Below are 18,590 nucleotides of genomic sequence, written 5' to 3' on the forward strand. Positions count from 1 at the left end.
ATGAGATGCTGTCAGTCAGATGCCTTAGGTCTGAAACCAGAAACTAAGAACAACCTAAACTCTGTGAGACTCAGATAAGCCCCTTTCCTTGCCGACTAAAACCTCTTTCTTCAAAGAGAAGAGGAATACATGTTTAGGTTCAGCCTGGCAAGGTTAAAACTCCCTGCAGGTTCCGTGTGGCTGCACCCCCACCTGTCTAAGTAGCCTGATGGCCCAGTGGCTGGGTAATCACTCCGGGGCCGCCAGGATATCCCAACCATCCAGCCTCTCTTGGGAGTAGTTGTCCCAGTGTCTGATGGAGTTCACAGAGATTACACTTGTCCTTCTTTTACTTGGGGACTTTATTCATAAATAAAGTGATTCAGAATTGTAGCCAGGTCGAAGCATTAATTCACTGCAGATGGTGACTGCAGCCATGAAATTAAAAGACGCTTACTCCTTGGGAGGAAAGTTATGACCAACCTAGATAGCATATTAAAAAGCAGAGACAGTACTTTGCCAACAAAGGTCCATCTGGTCAAGGCTATGGTTTTTCTAGTGGTCATGTATGGATGTGAGAGTTGGACTGTGAAGAAAGCTGAGCGCTGAAAAATTGATGCTTTTGAACTATGGTGTTGGAGAAGACTCTTGAGAGTCCCTTGGACTGCAAGGCGATCCAGCCAGTCCATCCTAAAGGAGATCAGTCCTGGGTGTTCATTGGAAGGACTGGTGCTGAAGCTGAAACTCCAATACTTTGGCCACCTCATGCGAAGAGTTGACTCGTTGGAAAAGACCCTGATGCTGGGAGGGATTGGGGGCAGGAGGAGAAGGGGATGACAGAGGATGAGATGGCTGGATGGCATCACCGACTCAATGGACCTGAGTTTGAGTAAACTCCGGGAGTTGGTGATGGACAGGGAGGCCTGGCGTGCTGCGATTCATGGGGTCGCAAAGAGTCAGACACCACTGAGCAACTGAACTGAACTGAAGCGTTAATTTGAACTTCCAAAAATTGTGGGTCTTAAAAAGTCTGTGTTGACTCTTGTAGGGTCAACGTGAATTGCCAGTAAACACCTCCTCACTCTCCCTCTTTCTGTCTCTGGAGCTGAAGGGATCTAGTCTTTTTTAAAACCATTAAGAATTTATTGAAGTAGAGTTATTTACAATGTTATGTTGATTTCCGCTCTACAGCAAAGTGATTCATATTCTTTTCCATATAGTTTATCACAGGGTATTGAGTACAGTTCCCTGGGCTGTACAGTAGGACCCTGTTGTTTATCCATCCTATATATAATAGTTTGCACCTGCTAATCCAGACTCCCCTATCCATCCCTCCCCCAACCCTCCTTTGCTTTGGCAGCCATAAATAGTCTGTTCTCTACGTCTGTGAGTTTATTTCTGTTTTGTAGATAAGTTCATTTGTGTCATATTTTTTTACCAATTATTTATTTAGCTGCACTGGGTCTTAGCGGCAACACATTGGGTCTTTACTGCCCTGTACAGGATCTTTTAATTGCAGCTTGTGAGATTTTTAGTCACTGCATGTGAACTCTTATTTGCGGCATGTGGGATCTAGTTCCCTGACCAGGGATCAAACCCGGGCCCTCTGCACTGGGAGCATGGAGTCTTAGCCACTGGCCCACCAGGGAAGTCCCGGTGTTGTATTTTAGATTCCATGTACAAGTGATATCATATGGCATATCTTTCTCTGTCTTACTTCACTTAGTATGATAATCTCTAGGTCTATCCATGTCGCTGCAAAAGGCATTATTTCATGCTTTTTTTTATGGCTAAGTAATCTTTTGTTATACACTATATATGTGCCATGACTTCTTTATCCATTCATTTGTTGATGGACGTTTAGGTTGCTGCCGTGTCTTGGCTGTTGTGCAGAGTGCTGTTACGAACATCGGGGTGCATGTATCTTTTCAAATTAGAGTTTTTGTCTTCTGGATCTATGCTCAGGGAGTGGGATTGCTGGATCATATAACAACTCTATGTTTAGTTTTCTAAGGAACCTCTGTGCTGTTTTCCAAACTGGCTACACCAGTTTACATTGCCACTAACAGTGTAGGATGAAAGGATATAATCTCTTAATTGCAAACTTTTAGAAGGAGAAACAGGACAATTCTCAAAGGACCAATGAGGGCTACTTCTCTGGTCAAATGCTGTTTTCACTGTCATGCAGCTCAGGGTTTCTTGGTCTTTGTAATAAAGGCCGGGTGTCCTGACTCTTCCAACAAGCACAGGGATCTAAGAAGACAAGAGAGAGAGAAACATGAGCGAGGCCAAGTATAGGAAATGCCTTCCTCCTTTTCCCTAAGAATCATTATCTTATTCTTTGCAGTCCACCTTGAGATTTTGCAGATCAAAAGCAAGTACAAAAAGACACGTGCACCCCGGTGTTCACTGTAGCACTGTTCACAAGAGCTGCACCATGGAAACAACCTAAACGCCCAACAGAGGAATGGATACACATGTGGTACATATGTGCAGTGGAATATTACTCAGCCACAGAAAGGAATGAAATTGGGTCATTTGCAGAGATGCGGATGGACCTAGAGAGTGTCATACAGAGTGAAGTCAAGTCAGAGAGAAAATATCGTATAACATGTAGAATCTGAAACAATTAGTACAGATGATCTTATTTACAAAGCAGAAATAGAGACGTAGAGAACAAATATATGGACACCAACGGGGAAAGGAGGGGAATAGGATGAATTGGGAGATTGGGACTGATATAGATACACTATTGATATCCTATATAGAGTAATAACTAATGAGAACCTGCTCTGTAGCACAGGGGCCTCTCCTGAGTGCTCTGTGGTGACTAAATGGGAAGGAAATCCAAAAAAGAAGGGATATATATATACACACACACACACACACACATATATATATATCTGATTCACTTTGCTGTACATAAGAACTAACACAACACTGTAAAGCTAATATACAATAAAAAATATTTTTTAAAGCAGGTGGGAGTGGGGAGCTTCCTTCCATAAGCCCCTTAGGGTCACTCAAAAGACTGTCTCCCCATAGCTTTTGACACTCATTGGAAGGTCAAATACAGGCCTGTGATCAGGTAGCCAGAATAGGAACAAACAGCTATTCATTCTGATTTGTACCTGTACTGGAAAAAAAAAAAAAAAAAAAGACATGTCACTTCCAGAGCAGGAATATTAAAAATTGCCCTCAGGTAAGAGAAAGAAAATGCAAAGTGGGTGATTTCATGAGGCAGGGTGTAGCCTTGCCCTGGGGAGCAAGGGCGCTCACCAGGGAAGTGGAGCCTCGCCCCGGACAGTGGGTGAATCACGGGAGGCGGCCCAGACCCTAGCTGGGAGCACTGGATGGGGCGGGGGTGGGGGGCAGGTGACCAGCTGAGTTTTTGTACATCCTGCCCCTCGGTCCTTGTTGAACAGGAAGCCTCAGTGTCCTTGTTGTAACCAGGGGATAGCAGCTAGGGATCTAGATGGCAACAGAACCTCCTCCGGGTTCTGTTGAAATAAAAACGGGTATTGAATCACCTTGGGAACTGCAGAGTTCTCCATAAATAAGAGACCTTGTGTATGTGGCAAATTAGATAGGAGGGGATTTTGAGGGAGAATGGCTACATGTATATGTATGGCTGAGTCCCTTTGCTGCCTACTTGAAAACTATCACAACAATATTGTTAATAGGCTGTATTCCAGGAGAACATAACAAGTTTTTTAAAAGAAACACCAGACCTTGTGACCTAACACGGTGAAGCCATAGCCCCTTTGCCCAGAGGAGCAGCGTGTGCGGACCATTTGGGGACGGTGTGTTTAAAAGCTGACTTCGGACTGTGTTCTGGTCTCAGCCAGAGCGGCCCGCCCTGAAAGTAGGTTGTGAAATAGATTAAAGGCAACCTGGAGTGTTTCCAGGTGCAGTGCTGTGCTGGGCAGAACCCTCTCTGAATGGGTGATCCTACCACACACAGGCCTAGGTGTGGCTGAGCTTTGCACGGCCTCCGGGCCCGTCACACCTTTTTTTTTTTTCCTTCTTTTTTTCCTTTGCTTCAGTCGAGATCACCAAACCACAATGGAAAGAAAACTGTGTGGGTCTAAAGTAAGTTCCCTCCAACTAGAAAATTGTGTGAGTCTAGAATTTTGTGTCTGGCAGGATGCAGTTCTTGTTGGGTTACGGGGGTAAGAGAAGGGGTGCCTCTTTTTAATAAGGAGTGCAAGCCCCTTGGGGGAAGACAGGCGCTGTTTCCTCTGTGTGCCATGTTCATTCAGCCTCTTACGTTCCCTGCCATGAACTCGTTCACTGGCTTCCTGTGTTCAGACTTGCTGGGGCTTTTCCTGACTCTGGACTCTCGTCTTCCCATCTCGGGTATGACTCTTTCATCCAGTACTTGGGCTGAAAGTCCTGGTGTCTTGTTGTCGTTGGTCACACACCACACTGGACACCAGAGGATGCTCGCAGATCTGTATCAAAAGATGCCTTGATGCTCCAGCCATTGCTGTCAACCTCACTGCCACCACGCTGGTCCATTTCGTCTCATCTCTTCCACTCCTCAGACAGTCAGGAGCAAAGCCATACCAGTGGAGAGACAGCAAGGTTGAGAAAGAGGTCAGGACAGGGGAGAGTATGGGAGGAGTCTGCTGGGTAAACAGCAGGAAAATTAAAAGGAATTTGCAGACAGTACTGATGGCAGGGGATGAAGGGGGAAAGGCCAGCGTGCAGGCACAGAGCTGGTTTGTGTTACCAGGAGAACAGAAGACACCAAAGTTTGTTGTTCTTTTTTTTGTGGGGCGGGGGGTGGGGACTGTGCCAAGTCTTAGTTGTGGCACACAGGATCTTCCATCTTCATTGTGGCATGTGGGATGTTTTAGTTGCAGCACGTAGAATCTTCTAGTTGTCACATGTAGAATCTAGTTCCCCAACCGGGGATTGAACCCAGGCCCCCTGCATTGGAAGCTCAGAGTCTTAGCCACTGGACCACCAGGGAAGTCCCCAAAGATTGCTGTTTTTAAAGACGCTTTTGGAGTTTTCACATCCAGAATGTAAAGTCATACTGAGTAAGGATTTTAAGGTCAGGGAATGTCTGAAGAAGAGTTTGAGATCTGTGGTGCCAACTTGCTGAAAGGGTTAGCAGTGTGGATACTGAAGCCACAGACCATAAGGTGATGGTCTGGGGTGTGGCAGACAGGAGGCCAGCTTTCTGTGCTGAAGTCACCCAAGGATGTGAGGGAATTTCCTGAGTGCTGGTAGGGATCTGAAGGATGAGTAATGCAGAACTCAGAAGCCGGGGAGATGTGGAGGGTTTAGACAGATGACGGATTAAAGTGATAAAGGGAAAGCAGAAGAGCCCTAGTCTCCTTTCTCCATGAGCAGAGGGCAAGGGAGAGATAGCAGCCTTCAATGTCAGGGTTGTAGATAGTACTTCTTCGTGGCCTTCTGTGTGCCCAGTCCTCCTCCTCTAAGGACTAAGGATGCAAACAAAGATACACGACATGGTCAGTATCCCTAAGGAGCGTGTAGTGGTACCCAGACAGTACCATGACCTCCGAGATACTTACAGGTACATGCCATGGTCGCCCCACTCAGATATTACCAACTCCATCAATATCCTGAATAAATCTAGGTGTTTCCATGAGAAGTTTTATTTACTGGGCATTTTTGGAAGAATGTCTTCAGTTACCGGCTCTTTCACCAAAAGGTTAACATTGGGCAGAAGAACTGAGTTCATGGCTCAGAGTCCTTTATTTAAAGATTTACCACAAATTCAGATCATTTGAATTCCAGTGCTCTGTTGACCTCATCTAAAAACAGTGTCTTTAATAACTCTTGTATTTTTTCCTCTCATGCCAAAGCATCAGGGCATGAACAAACAAGGGCACAGCCTTGCTTTAAACCTGTTCACTCTTCGGTTCTGGAATACGCTGTTGGCACTGCCAAGATGAAAGGGTTTTCATCTTGGGATGAAAGGTTTTCTTGGGAGCACTTAGATTGCTCCCAAGAAAAAAAATGGACTTTGTGAGAGGAAGGTATTGCTTAAGGATGATTATACCTGATTCACTGCTGTGTCTGCGGTGGCTCACGTGGCACCTACCACATATTAAGTGCCCAGAAATGTCTGTTGGTGACTCATTGACCATTTATAACTCTCTGGGGGGAGAGAGATAACAAGGAATGAGCAGGAACCAGAAAAAAAAAAATCATACTAGAACTAGAAGTGAACAGCGACCCACCTAGTTAGTAGTCTCAGAAAGCCAGCCCTGGTTACTGCAGTTGATGCTGAGTATCCTGTACCGCCAGGTTCCAAGGTTAGTAGCTGGTTGCCAAGTTGAATGCAGACGGGGAGTTTAGGCACATCAGCTTGGTAGGCTGGTATCAGCCAGCTCCCGACACTTTTTTTTTGGATATTTAAAAACATATCCTTAAGGATTCATTATAGGGGAATTACCAGTCTCATAGTACTTGGTTTTTAATAGCCATTCATTTACCTAGATGCACAATGATAAAGGCTTATTTCAGGCTTAACGAGGCCTCGGTCAGTCCAAAGACAAGTCCCCAGTCACAAAACATTGAATCAAAAACTTGTATGAATGGATATGCTCATTAAAAATATCTCCCCGGATGCAGATTTTTTTCTTCCCTTTCCTAGACTCTGTGGAGAGCAGACTACGAGCTGTCTGCGTTTTGCTCCGTCTTCACAGACAGACGGACTTGCAGGAAGACTGGTTGTAGCAGCAGGAATTTAATACTGAGATCAGCACTTTCTCTGGATTGGATTTGAATTTTTTATTAATATTATGCTTGAGCCCCAAGAAGATTCATTGAGCCAAGCTGACTTATAACACTAAATGACTAGTTAACCGTACATACTAATCACATAAATATGGTTTATGGAATGAAATAAAATGGTCTATGAAATCACTTTTAAGCCATCTTTTCAACAGTAATTATACCCACCCTGGAATACCTTAAACCAAGCGATATTGGCAAGAATTAGCTTGAGCATCTTTAATATTCTAATGATTATCATACAAAATTGCCACTGCAGTGAAATGACAGGGTTGTTTTAATTTCTCTTCTTCCACTGCATTTCTCTTTCTTCCCCCTTTCACATTTAAAACATACTTCATAACATTTCATCATGGGAGAAGGCTGCCGAAGTTTCCAGTTGCTGTAATTTAGTTAAACCATAAAATTGTTTCCAGATTACCAGCCATGAAATGGAAAGACAATCTTATTTATGAATTTATAAATCAGATAATCTCCTTCAAATGAATCCTGAAACCAGAAACACTTTGATGATTAAACAGGAGGGAAAAAGTTTTCTCATTACCATGTGTCAAAAGAATTGTATTTTTGCAAAGTGGTTTTGGCCGAGACAGTGGAACACGCGTGTGCAATCCGTATGCACAGCGCCTGGGACATGCACTGTCTCCTGGGCACGGGGAGAGAATCACTCCCTCCTTGGCCGTCAAGCTCAAGTGTTCCGAGGTCTCCACGTTCTGATAGATCTTATCTCCTTCCTGGTGACCCCACTGGTGACATAGCCTGGAAGAGGCCACCCAAGGAGCTCCTGTCCTCACAGATGCAAACAGAAGGACACGTATGTGAGTATCTGGACTGAATGCAGGGTTTTCGCTCCAAAACATCTAGACCCTCATCCCAGGCAGGTCTGCAGGCTCCGTCCACGTCATTCCTAGAAGTCAGGAGAGTGGGGTGCCGTTTAGGGGTTTCCTTTCTCTTCACCCTAAAAGCATTGTCTGGGGTAAGAACGGTGAGAGGCCGAGTACCAACTGCGCCACGGAGGATGCCAAAGGCATGGAGGAAGCCCTGTGGGTGCCTCTCTGAGAGGACTCATCTGTGCCGTACCATTCTGCAGTTCTCACCATGGTGATGAATCTGCTGAAGATCAAAGTCCTGAGTCTGGGTTGATTCTGGTGATTTGTTAGACCAGGTCATGATAGCTGGTGACCAGAGAGGGACCAGAGAGAACACTGATGTAGCCCTAGTCAGCACTGTGCCTACGCCAGCACTGGAATCCATCTGCCCTTTCTCTCCGCCACAGACTCCTGCTTATTCTCTGTAGCCATGGGCTTACCTACTGCTAACATCTCTTGATATCATTGTCTCCTGGGGGCAGTTAGTTTGTCCCCATGCCTTTGTATCCTGCACTCCAGCTTCAGAGAATCCATTAAGCCTCCTCCTAACCAAAAGAATGTCCTGCCACTTTGTAAAAATATCTATTTAATTACTTGGCTGCATTGGGTCTTAATCACGGCAGGTGCGGCATGAGGACCCTCTGAGTTCTGGCGTATGTGATCTAGTTCCCATGCTGGCTCTTAGCATAGGGATCTAGTTCCCAGACCAGGGATTGAACTTGGGCCCCCTGTGTTGGGAACATGGAGTCTTAGCCTCTGGACCACAACAGAAGTCCCTGCTTTCCCACTTGAAAAGAAAAGAAACCCTTTGCATTTGTCTAGGATTGAATAAGAGGGGTAAACTAGTGCCTCTCAAGGTAGTTCTGAGAGCACCCCTGCTCTTAAGGGTCATGAGTTTGGCTTCCAGCATTACCATGGGAAGACTGGGGACTCTGAACAGTGTCCACCCGGAATGCCTGTGTGTGTATGCCCCACACTTGGAGATCAGCTACCACCCCATCAGTCCTAAGGTGCTGTGCAACTTGGGTTTGATAAACTTGGGATTGCCATTGGGTATTTATTAACCTGTTTTCTTTCTTTTTCTTTTTATATTTATTAACTATTTATTTGACCATGTCAGGGTCATAGTTGCCGCACGCGGGAGCACCATTGCGTGATGTGGGATCTTTTGTTGCAGCCCATGGACTCCCTAGTTGTGGCACGTGGGCTTAGCTGCTCCATAGCAGGTGGGATCTTAGTTCCCCAACCAGGGATCGAACCTGCATCCCTTGCATTTGCAAGGTGGATTCTTAACTATTGGACCACCAGGGAAGTCCCTAACCTGCTTTCTTGAGTGGGATTTCTTACTAATTTTCCTCTTTGCCCCATGCACAGCTTTATGACAGACAGGACGCTGAGAACACACACATAACTGAAAATGCTCACAAGCTCAGAGGTTTAAAACACTTGGAAAGTCACTCCAGGTAGACGCATATCTCTGCTCACTGAGAGAGATCCTACTACTAATAATTCTCACCCCCTGGCCCCACCCCATGGTGGGTTGACAACCATTAATCCTCCAGACTGCATGACTTACATCCTAGAAACTCAATATTGTGACACAACCATTTATTTTAAACTAAAGAAAAAACTGCATGGAATTCTGAAGTCAGAAGCTTGTAATTGTGAAATGAATCTCAGTGCTTTCTACATCACTGAGGGTTGGTTATATTCCAAAGGTAAAGTGCAAAGCCAAAAAACTGTATGAGCAAAATTACTCTTGAAAATCCTCTTACTTGCCTTGAAGTTCAAGATACAGATGTAGCATCTCTTGTGAAGTCCAACATAACCAGTTGTTTTAACTGAAAGAACGGACCACCATGACCTTTTCCGTTGGGTACCAGATAAAGTGGTTGACTTGTGTTTAAAAGCCAGTGTCTGAATGTGCAGTTTGTCACCCAGGAACCTTTACCATTGCTCACACTCCAAGAGGCCCGTGGGACTGAGACACCCCCCACCCCCAGAGAAGAGTGGGGGCCACTTCTCTGTCTCAGGCTGGGACTTGACACTTCCTGATGAGGGTACGATGGTAGTCCAGGCAACCACACTGTTCTAATTCTTCTTCTGTCTTTTACTCTCTTGAACTACTGAGCAAGAAGAACTGAATTTGTGTGCCGTGATTTGTGTGATGGCTCTGTCCTTAGCACAAGTCGCTCTGTGGTGGTGACTCTGTAATGTGTTGGAAATAACGGTGATAGTTCCATGACACTGTTGTTGCTCTGACCATACAGAAATGTGAGCCTGTTTCGGAAGCCAAATGAATCGTGTGTAGCCTTGGAGAGCCTTGAACAGAGAGGTGTGGTATCTGTGCATGATTTAAAAACTGAGAACTGTTTTCATTCGTGTCTTGAGATAACCAAGTTGGTGGGGGTAATTGTTTTCCTGCTGAATCCGTAAAAGCCCTCTGATTCCTACGGCATTAATTTGAGGACCCTCTGCCTTCTAGTGTGAAGACACTGATTCCAATCACACTTTCCCGTGCTCTCAAGAGACACTTACCTGTGTACCCTTGGGCTGTGCAGCAAGTCCTACTCCGGGCACACAACAAGCGTCTCCATCATTCACACCAAAGTCGGCAACCTTGGAACGAGCACAGCTTGAAAGTGTGTGTTCCTGGCCCACTCCCTCCCCCGACTGGCCTGGGAGCCCTCTGGTGCAGAGGACTAATAGCAAAAGCAGGGCGGGAAGGCTCAAAAGCACAAAGATGCACAAAGAGAATTATTTCCAAGGGAGAAGCTTTTCTGTTTTCCATGAGGCCTCTGCCGATCTCTCCAGGGTCTTTTTAGTAAGATCATTGAGTCAGTACTCATTTCTGACCATCAAATCTCAAACTCGGTGGGGATTTGCAGACTCATTGGTTTCTGCAAGCCAGGTGGGGCTGAACTTTGGAGGCCTGCTCGGTGGAGGTGGAACCTTTATAACCCTCAGATGATCACTGCCCTCGACAAACCAGTCCGAAAGTCAACACAGCTTTAACAAACAATTCTCTTGTTTTACAGAGAGAGAATGCAAGCCATGGAGAAACAGATTGCCAGTTTAACTGGCCTTGTTCAATCTGCGCTTTTTAAAGGGCCCCTTACAAGTAATAGCAAAGATGCCTCTAGGTAAAAAGAAGAAAGCAACCCGATTCAAAATTAATTCAATCTGTTTCTCTTTAATGATTAAGATCATTCATTCATTCCAATCGTTTTCTTGTAATCATTTCAAGGCTGAAAATATCCACGTCTCTATGAATCATGGTTTGTTTGTTTGTCTGTCTGTTTCCGGTAATTCTTGGTCGAAGGTAACACTTTGGCCCAAGAAGGGTAAATGGGCTTCCCAGTGCATGTGGCTTTGTGGACCACTGCGCAGTGCCTGCCACCGCCCTCTGCACATCTCCACACCCTCCATCAGCTGAAAGTCATGAGTGCACCTCCGCTGCACCCCTGGGAAGCCTTTTCCATTCCGGCCAAAAGTGGTGCCGATGCTGGAATACCTTCATTGCTTAATACCATCACTAGCTGCCGCTGATTGCTTGGAATAGTGAATGGAAGCGGGGAAGAAAAGCATTTTGGAAACTACAGAGCTGACTCTCTTTTTCTTTCCTTCAGCGAGAAAATGATGAAAACCACAGCCAGTAAGAACCAACCAGACGGTGCAGGTAAGTGTTCTTCAGACCCACAGGAGGTCTGGGAGCTGCCTTTGATGGGGTTGGTTTGCTTCTAGACCTATTAACCTCTCCCTACGTCACCTGTGTAATTAATTCGAGGTGGGGTTTGGGACTAAGCCATTTCGTCCTCTCCCTTCCATCTTCAGTTATTCACTTCCTCATTCATTTATTCATTGATGAGGTTCTATACTCAACAAATACTTATGTGCCTGGGACTGGGTAAGGACAGTGGGCAACCTAGGACAGGGCTGCCTACCCACTAATCCAGTGCAGAAAATGGATCTGGGACAGATCATTGTATGATGAAAAGTGAAAGTGAAAGTCGCTCAGTTGTGTCCAACTCTTTGCCACCCCATGGTCTATGCAGTCCATGGAGTTCTCCAGGCCAGAATACTGGAGTGGGTAGCCTATCCCTTCTCTAGCAGATCTTCCCAACCCAAGGATTGAATCCAGGTCTCCTGCATTGCAGGCGGATTCTTTACCTGCTGAGTCCCCAGGGAAGCCCAAGAATCAAACCAGTGTCTAAACATTAAGAAAAAGTGCAGGATGTACAGACAAGCAGTAATAAAAACACAATGGTCCAGAACCTCTGGGATGACATACCATCTGCTGTCGCTTTCATCCTTGGTTTATATCCCTGAGGACAGGGCAGCTGGATTGTACTTGGCATCATGAGTTTCCCAACAAAAAATAATGGAAAGCTGATACATAAAATTCAGACCCTTAAAAAAATATAACTTCTGGTTTTTTTTTTTTAATCAAGAAGAGAAAATCATTGGCTTCATAATTGGCTTGATATAATTATGTAGGCTCATCTACTGGATATTCAACAAAGTAAATTTAAAAAAGCAGTATGAATGTTTAACCATCAGGGCTAGCCTTGACCAGGGCCATTTCTCTGGGGGAAGTAACACAAACTGAAGCCAAAAGGATGAGGAGGGAAAGGAAGAGGCACCCAGGCAGAGAGCAGAGCATGTACAGGGGCCGTGGCGAGCAATTTAGACACTATTCTAAGTGCACAGGGAAGGCAGTCGAAGGTTCTGCCCTGGGGAAGGGCCTCAGCGCAGCAGCAGGATGTGACTGGATGAGAAAACAGAATGAGCTGATAGGGAGCCCGCAGGGGTCAAGGCAGGAGAAGGTGTACTTGGAACAAGGTCTGCTTTTAAATGCCAGCACTCCCCCCAGAGGCCTGACTCTGGTATCTCAGACCGTAAAGAATCTACCTACAATGCAAGAGACCCAGGTTCAATCCCTGGGTCGGGAAGATCCCCTGGAGAAGGGAATGGTTACCCACTCCAGTATTCTTGCCTGAAGAATCCCATGGACAGTCTATGGGGTCACACAGAGTTGGACACGACTGAACGACTAACACTTTCACTCCCCCCAAAAAGGCCCCAATTATATTCCCTGTTGACTTCACTAGTATCCAGGTATACATATGCATTTTTATAATAGAAAATGTACATTTCTGGTGGTCTGGCCTCATTTGATCTTTTTTTTTCCTTCAATATTTACTTACTCGTTAGTTTGACTGCACCAGGTCTTAGCTGTGGCACGTGGGGTCTTTTTAGTTGCAGTATGTAGGAACTCTTAGTTGCGGCATGTGGGATCTAGTTCTCTCACCAGGGATTGAACCTGGGTCCCCGGCATTGGCAGCATGGAGTCTCAGCCACTGGACCGCCAGGGAAGTCCCTCTCCATGTATACTTGATATCCATCTTATCCTGCAGACTCAAGGTGGGCCTCTCTCAAGAACATGATGTCTTCCTTTCCCTTGGTTTAGAAATAGACATCATTGCCAGGGACACATTTGGCTGTTGAATTACTCAAGAAGCACATGGTACGTTGGCTGAAACCCCTAATGGGGAAAGCCACAGAGGGTGTTAGTGCCACATGGCAGAATGGACAGAACTGGGGCCTTATGTTGAGATGTCTGCTGGTCCTGATTCCGCCCTAGCCGAGTTCAGGCTCTTCAGCTCTAAAGCCAGCAGGGCTGTTCCTCTTCCAGCATTCCCCGTCCTCACAGGATTGGTTGCTTTCCTTAGAAATCAACCAATGACCTTGACTGCAGCCAGAGAATTGTTTCGTGGCAACTGCTGAGCTTGTCTTCAGAGCACCTGCCAGTTTGCTTGGGAGATATTTATTCACTTATTTTCTGATTATGAACCTATGGGGGGAAAAGGCACCAACTGACCTTGCAGAAACGGAGAACAGATGGGTGGTTGCCTGCGGGTGGGGGACATAGAAGATTTTGGTCAAAAAGGACCAGCTTCCAGTTAGAGGATGAATAAGTTCTCACATACTGTGTGGTGATTGTAGATAACAGTATTGAACTGGGCACTTGAAAGTTGCCAAGAGAACAGATCTTAAATGTTCTCACCCCAAGAAAGACATGGTAATTATGTGACAGGATGAACGTAACGTTTTTGATAGGTAATAATCCTATGGCCATACATTAACTGTGTCAAACTGACACATCGTACACCTTAAAGTTACACAGTATTGTATGTCTGTTACATCTAATAAAGTCGGGGTGCTACCATTAAACAGACACTAAAACATTCTGTTCCTCCGGCTTCTATTCTAGAAATGATTAATATCCAATACTACTGTAATCAATGTGTACATGCTGTTTTGTGTCCTTCTTTATGGAATTTCCCTTTTGGGGTGTGTGTGTGTGTGTTAGCCACTCAGTAGTGTCTGACTCTTTATGACTCCATGGACTGTGGCCCGCCAGGCTCCTCTGTCTGTGGAATTTTACAGGCAGGAATGAGTGGGTTGCCAGTTCCTCCACCAGGGGATCTTCCCGACCCTGGGATCGAACCTGCATCTCTTGCATTGGCAGACAGATTCTTTTACCACCACGCCACTGGGATGAAATAATAATAATAGGAAGCATTTAGTGAGTGTTTCCTATGTACCAGGCAGTATTTATTCTGAGTGCATTTCTGCGCCTGAACTTGTTAACCCCTGACGCAGCCTCATGGGATAGGTACACTCATGATTCCCATGTTCCAGATGAGGAAACTGAACACACATTCATACACACGTGACACACGTCAGCATGCTCCACCAGCCTGTCCTGACGTCTCATCCTTTTGTGTTACGGTGCCCCAGTCCCTTTAAAGAAAGGTGGTTTCGTTTCTTTGTTTTGAACGTTTTTGCCAGTGTCTTTTTTGAAGCATGAGGGAAGGAGCAGGTGTTATTTCCTCAGAATGCATTTCCCAAAGTGGAATCAATAAGTCCAAAGGGACGAGCAGCTGAGGAGCACTGGTGACACACCGCCAGGTTTCTCCTCTGAAAGGCTGAGCCAATTTGCGATGCCATTGGCAACACGCACGTGGGTTTGCTCCTCTGCGTCTCTGCAGAGTTTGGGCTTTCTCATTGTGATGTGTCAGGGCTACCCGTGGTCCACAGGGCTTTCGTTGCCATAGCAGCCTTGTATGGTGTGCAAAATAAATTAATTCTTCCAGAATCCTAGGAGGTCAGCGACAAGACAGGAAGTGTTATCCCTGTTCTGTAGACAAGTACACGGAATTCTGTAGTGAGTCAAGGAGCTCGTTGGGTCAAGGGTACCTGAAAAAGGGAAGCCCAGACTTCCTGTTACTTTAGGAATATCTGGTTTACCATGGGTATAAAAGAACAGAAGGAACCTCCCATTTCACAGTCATAACCTGTGTTTTATAGTGTATTACATCGTTTAAACGCATAACCCTGTAAGGAAGATGTTAGCCATGGAGCTAGTAAGTTCTCAGCCTGGCAACCCTAAACCCATGTTCTTCCTGTTACAACAGTGCACGTTAAGATACACCTCAAGGGAACTTCCCTGGTGGTCCAGTGGCTAAGACTCCACGGTCCCAGTGCTGGGGGCCTGGGTTCAATCCCTGGTCGACGAACTAGAGCCCACATGCCACAACCTAAGACCCAGCACAGCCAAATAAATAAATTAAAAAAAAAAAAAAGATTCTTAGCCAGTCTGGCCAACCCCTAAACCCATGTTCTTCCTGTCCACCTTCTTACCACAGTCCACATTAAGATACACCTCAGCTAAAGTAAGTTACCTAAGAGCAGACTTGGGAAGAGGGAGAAGGGCCGTTGCCTGGACAGGGCTGGGTGTACAGAAGGGAGCGGCCGAGAGTGGCCCGCACGCCGACCACCCTCCGCAGAGTAGAATGCGCCCACCCCGCGTGTGGCTTCAGAGAGTGGATCGCAGGTCCTGAGGCTCTAGTGTGAAGCGGGAACTCATTCACCACTCGGGGTCCCCACCCACCAGACCTGGCTCCAGCCATAGACTTCAGGGCAGTTGCTTGTAGCTCTCAGCCTGTCACCGCTGCTACCTGCTGCCACTCCAAGTGGGGGGGGGGCATCCAGCAGGGGCTCTTCCCGCTCACTCTGCCCAGAGAAATAATGATTACAGCCCAACAACCGCAGTGGGGCCCCTTTGTGCCAGAAACTGGGTGGAGCAGTCCATGTGTGTTAATTCTATCATCCTGCACAATCACACTTACACCCATTTTACAGATGAGGAAACTGACAGAGAGACAGCTAGGACGTGGATACTGAGAGTGATTTCTGGGTATCTGGTTTAAATACTTGAGTGGATAATAGGGCCACTGGCTAAAATTAGTTCAAGAGAGACAGAAAGAGGTTTGGAGGGGAGAAACAGGTAGAAGTAATGAATTTGACCTGCTTGTGGAAAGGTCCCGAAGAGACGGTAAGGTCTGGGGATGTGGCTGAATCGTGTGCTGGAGGCAGAGGTGTGGGGGACCTTGGCAGGTGGTGGTCATGGAAGTGACCTCCTTGAAACCATGTCCAGTGAGAGGAGAAGCAGGCCAGGATGCAGAAGGCTGGCCGAGGAAGAAATTAAGAAAGAGGCTGACCAAGACAGGGCAGGGAAGAAGACAAGGGCAAGGAAAGTTTCAAAGTTCCTGAGAAAGAAATGAAGTGACTGACAAAGCCCAGCGTCACATCAGGGTGCTGTCGTGGCAACCCAGAGCCTATTGGGTTGGCAGCTGACCACTGGCCACCGTATTTATTTAACATTTGTTTATATTTGGGTGTGCTGGGTTTTCATTGCTGCATGCGGGCTTTCTCTGGTTGCAGTGAACGGGAGCTGCTCTTCGTTGCGGTGTGAGGGCTTCTCCCTGCGGTGGCTTCTCTTGCTGTGGAGCATAGGCTCTAGGGAGCGCGAGCCCAGTTAATTGTGGTGCGTGGCCTTTGTCACCCTGCAGCATGAGGGGCCTCCCCAGACCAGGGATTGAACCCCGGCCGGTGGGTTCTTAACCACTGAACCCCCAGGGGAGTCCCATTGGCCATTTTATAAAGGGCCAATGCAGTGAATGATGGAGTTACGGAAGCCAGGTTTAGGGGATTGAGAGGTTATAGATGAGGAAGTTTTATAAATGAGCGTAAGAAGCTTGGTTCTGAGAGGTATTTTTAAAGCCAGGTATCGGGGTTCAGCTCTCACAGATGGTAGGTAAACTTGGGCCTCTCCTCTGTGGAGGATGGCAGTGAGGTACGCTGGTGCCCTCAGAACAGAAGAGGAGAAGCATGATCGTGGAAGGAATATGTGTCTTCGTTTGGCTGAGGAACTCTCAGGACAGTTCTCACTATGGAACAGGAGTGACTGGCCATAGTGCAGTGTCATTTCTGTTGGAGAAATACCTTGAGGATGTCGTTGTCGTTATTTGTACAGATGACGTTGTGTGGTGTGTGTGCATGTACACATGCATCTATGCTTGAGGATATGGAGTGATGATCCCTTGACTGATTTAAAGACTTCCAATTCATTGTCTTCCCTTCAGAATACTTGGTCTCAGAGGTGCTATGTTAACTCGGTCAAGCTGTTATTGTTGAAAATGTTACTGGATGTCCTTTCACTGAGGACCTTCACAGTTAGAGAACACTCTCTGGAGTAACTGCAGAGATAGCAAATCTTACTCTTTTGTAAAACTGTTTGTTAATTTGGCTGCTCCAGGTCTTAGTTGCGGCACGCTCGATCTTTGATCTTCATTGTGACACGCGAACTCTTAGTTGTGTGGCACGTGGGGTCTAGTTCCCTGACCAGCAGTCGAACCCGGGCCCCATACATTGGGAGCGTAGTCTTAACCACTGCACCCCCAGGGAAGTTCCCTATCTTGCTCTTTCAAGGGGGATTTTCCATCTGGAGGGGAAGTGGTCAAAAGTCAGACCAACTTTTGTTGGTGATGACATGAGGGACCGGTTGGGCTCATAAAGGTAACATAAAGCTCACTGCCTGTCTGCTGGGCTCCTTTGTTAATCCTTAAAAGGCTTCCCATCTGTTCCCCCGACTCCTCAAGGGGGCTGTGAGAGCTGGGAGACCGGTTCTGTTAGGACGGGCACACAGGGATGAGGGATGTGGTGCTCCATCAGCTCTGCACCGGCGTTGCTGAGGCCAAGCAAGCAGGAGGACACTGTGGAGCACCTCCATGCCCACTGGCACGCCGCCCATGGCCACGGCCGCCCATGGCGGCTCATGGGGCGTGTGTCCTGGGGAAGGAGAGGAGGTGGACGGAGGGGCCGCTGTGCTCTAAGCACTCCAGGGACACGGAGCAGCAAGCGGGCTCTGCCGTGCGAAGCCAGCCTGGGCTGGGCACACCTTCCACCTTCTCCCTTCCAGGAAGGAGGACTCAACAGCGCCTCCGGGGGTGGGTGTGTGTGTGTCTGTGTGTGTCTGTGTGTCTGTGTGTGTCTGTGTCTCTCTGTGTGTGTCTCTGTGTGTGTGTCTGTGTCTCTGTGTGTGTGTGTGTGTTGTGGATTCCTTGTCTACTCTCTACATGAAGCCTGTTCCACCGAACTGCATTGTCGTAAACAGGAAGTGGCATAGCATCTCCTTTTGATTCCCACACCTTGCTGATCCTGTTAGTGTTCCTGGGGATCCTTTAGGGGTCACTTTGGGTTTTTTTGGCTGTGCCACTCAGCATGTGGGATCTTAATTCCCTGACCAGGGATGAACTCTAGCACCGTGCATCTCGAGCTCAGAGTCTCAACCACTGGACCACCAAGGAAGTCCCTTGGGGGCATTTTTGAAGCAAGCTTGCTCAAATCAGGCCCTTCCTAAATGGACTTAGGAACTACAAGAGGATGATTTAAGTTGGACTCGGGGAGCAAAAAATTATGGCAGTGGCAAAACTGTTCAGCAAGAGTTTCTGTCTGCTGCCTTTTTTTGGTTCTTCTCCCAAAGAATATGAGCATCAGGCCTGATTTCCTCACTAAAGGAGATGTGTGCAAAGGGCCTGCTGCTTTTAGTCAGGAAAT

The 18,590-nt window shown here is 46.7% G+C and overlaps 1 protein-coding gene across 23 annotated transcripts in view; it reads left to right on the forward strand.

Moving 5' to 3' along the window:
* The window catches only part of KIAA1217 (KIAA1217 ortholog), a 440,669-nt gene that overhangs the window by 375,151 nt on the left and 46,928 nt on the right, over window positions 1-18,590 (forward strand). For 16 of the 23 annotated variants that reach the window (XM_043883233.1, XM_043883225.1, XM_043883224.1 and 13 more), the window contains 2 exons: window positions 10,664-10,768; window positions 11,255-11,304. In XM_043883233.1, the coding sequence (XP_043739168.1) occupies window positions 10,664-10,768; window positions 11,255-11,304 (155 nt within the window). The remainder of the gene's footprint in view (window positions 1-10,663; window positions 10,769-11,254; window positions 11,305-18,590) is intronic. The other 7 variants (XM_043883248.1, XM_043883228.1, XM_043883247.1 and 4 more) reach the window with 1 other exon arrangement.

Source organism: Cervus elaphus, chromosome 23 (genome assembly GCF_910594005.1).
Source record: "Cervus elaphus chromosome 23, mCerEla1.1, whole genome shotgun sequence".
In the NCBI taxonomy this organism is placed as follows: domain Eukaryota; kingdom Metazoa; phylum Chordata; class Mammalia; order Artiodactyla; family Cervidae; genus Cervus; species Cervus elaphus.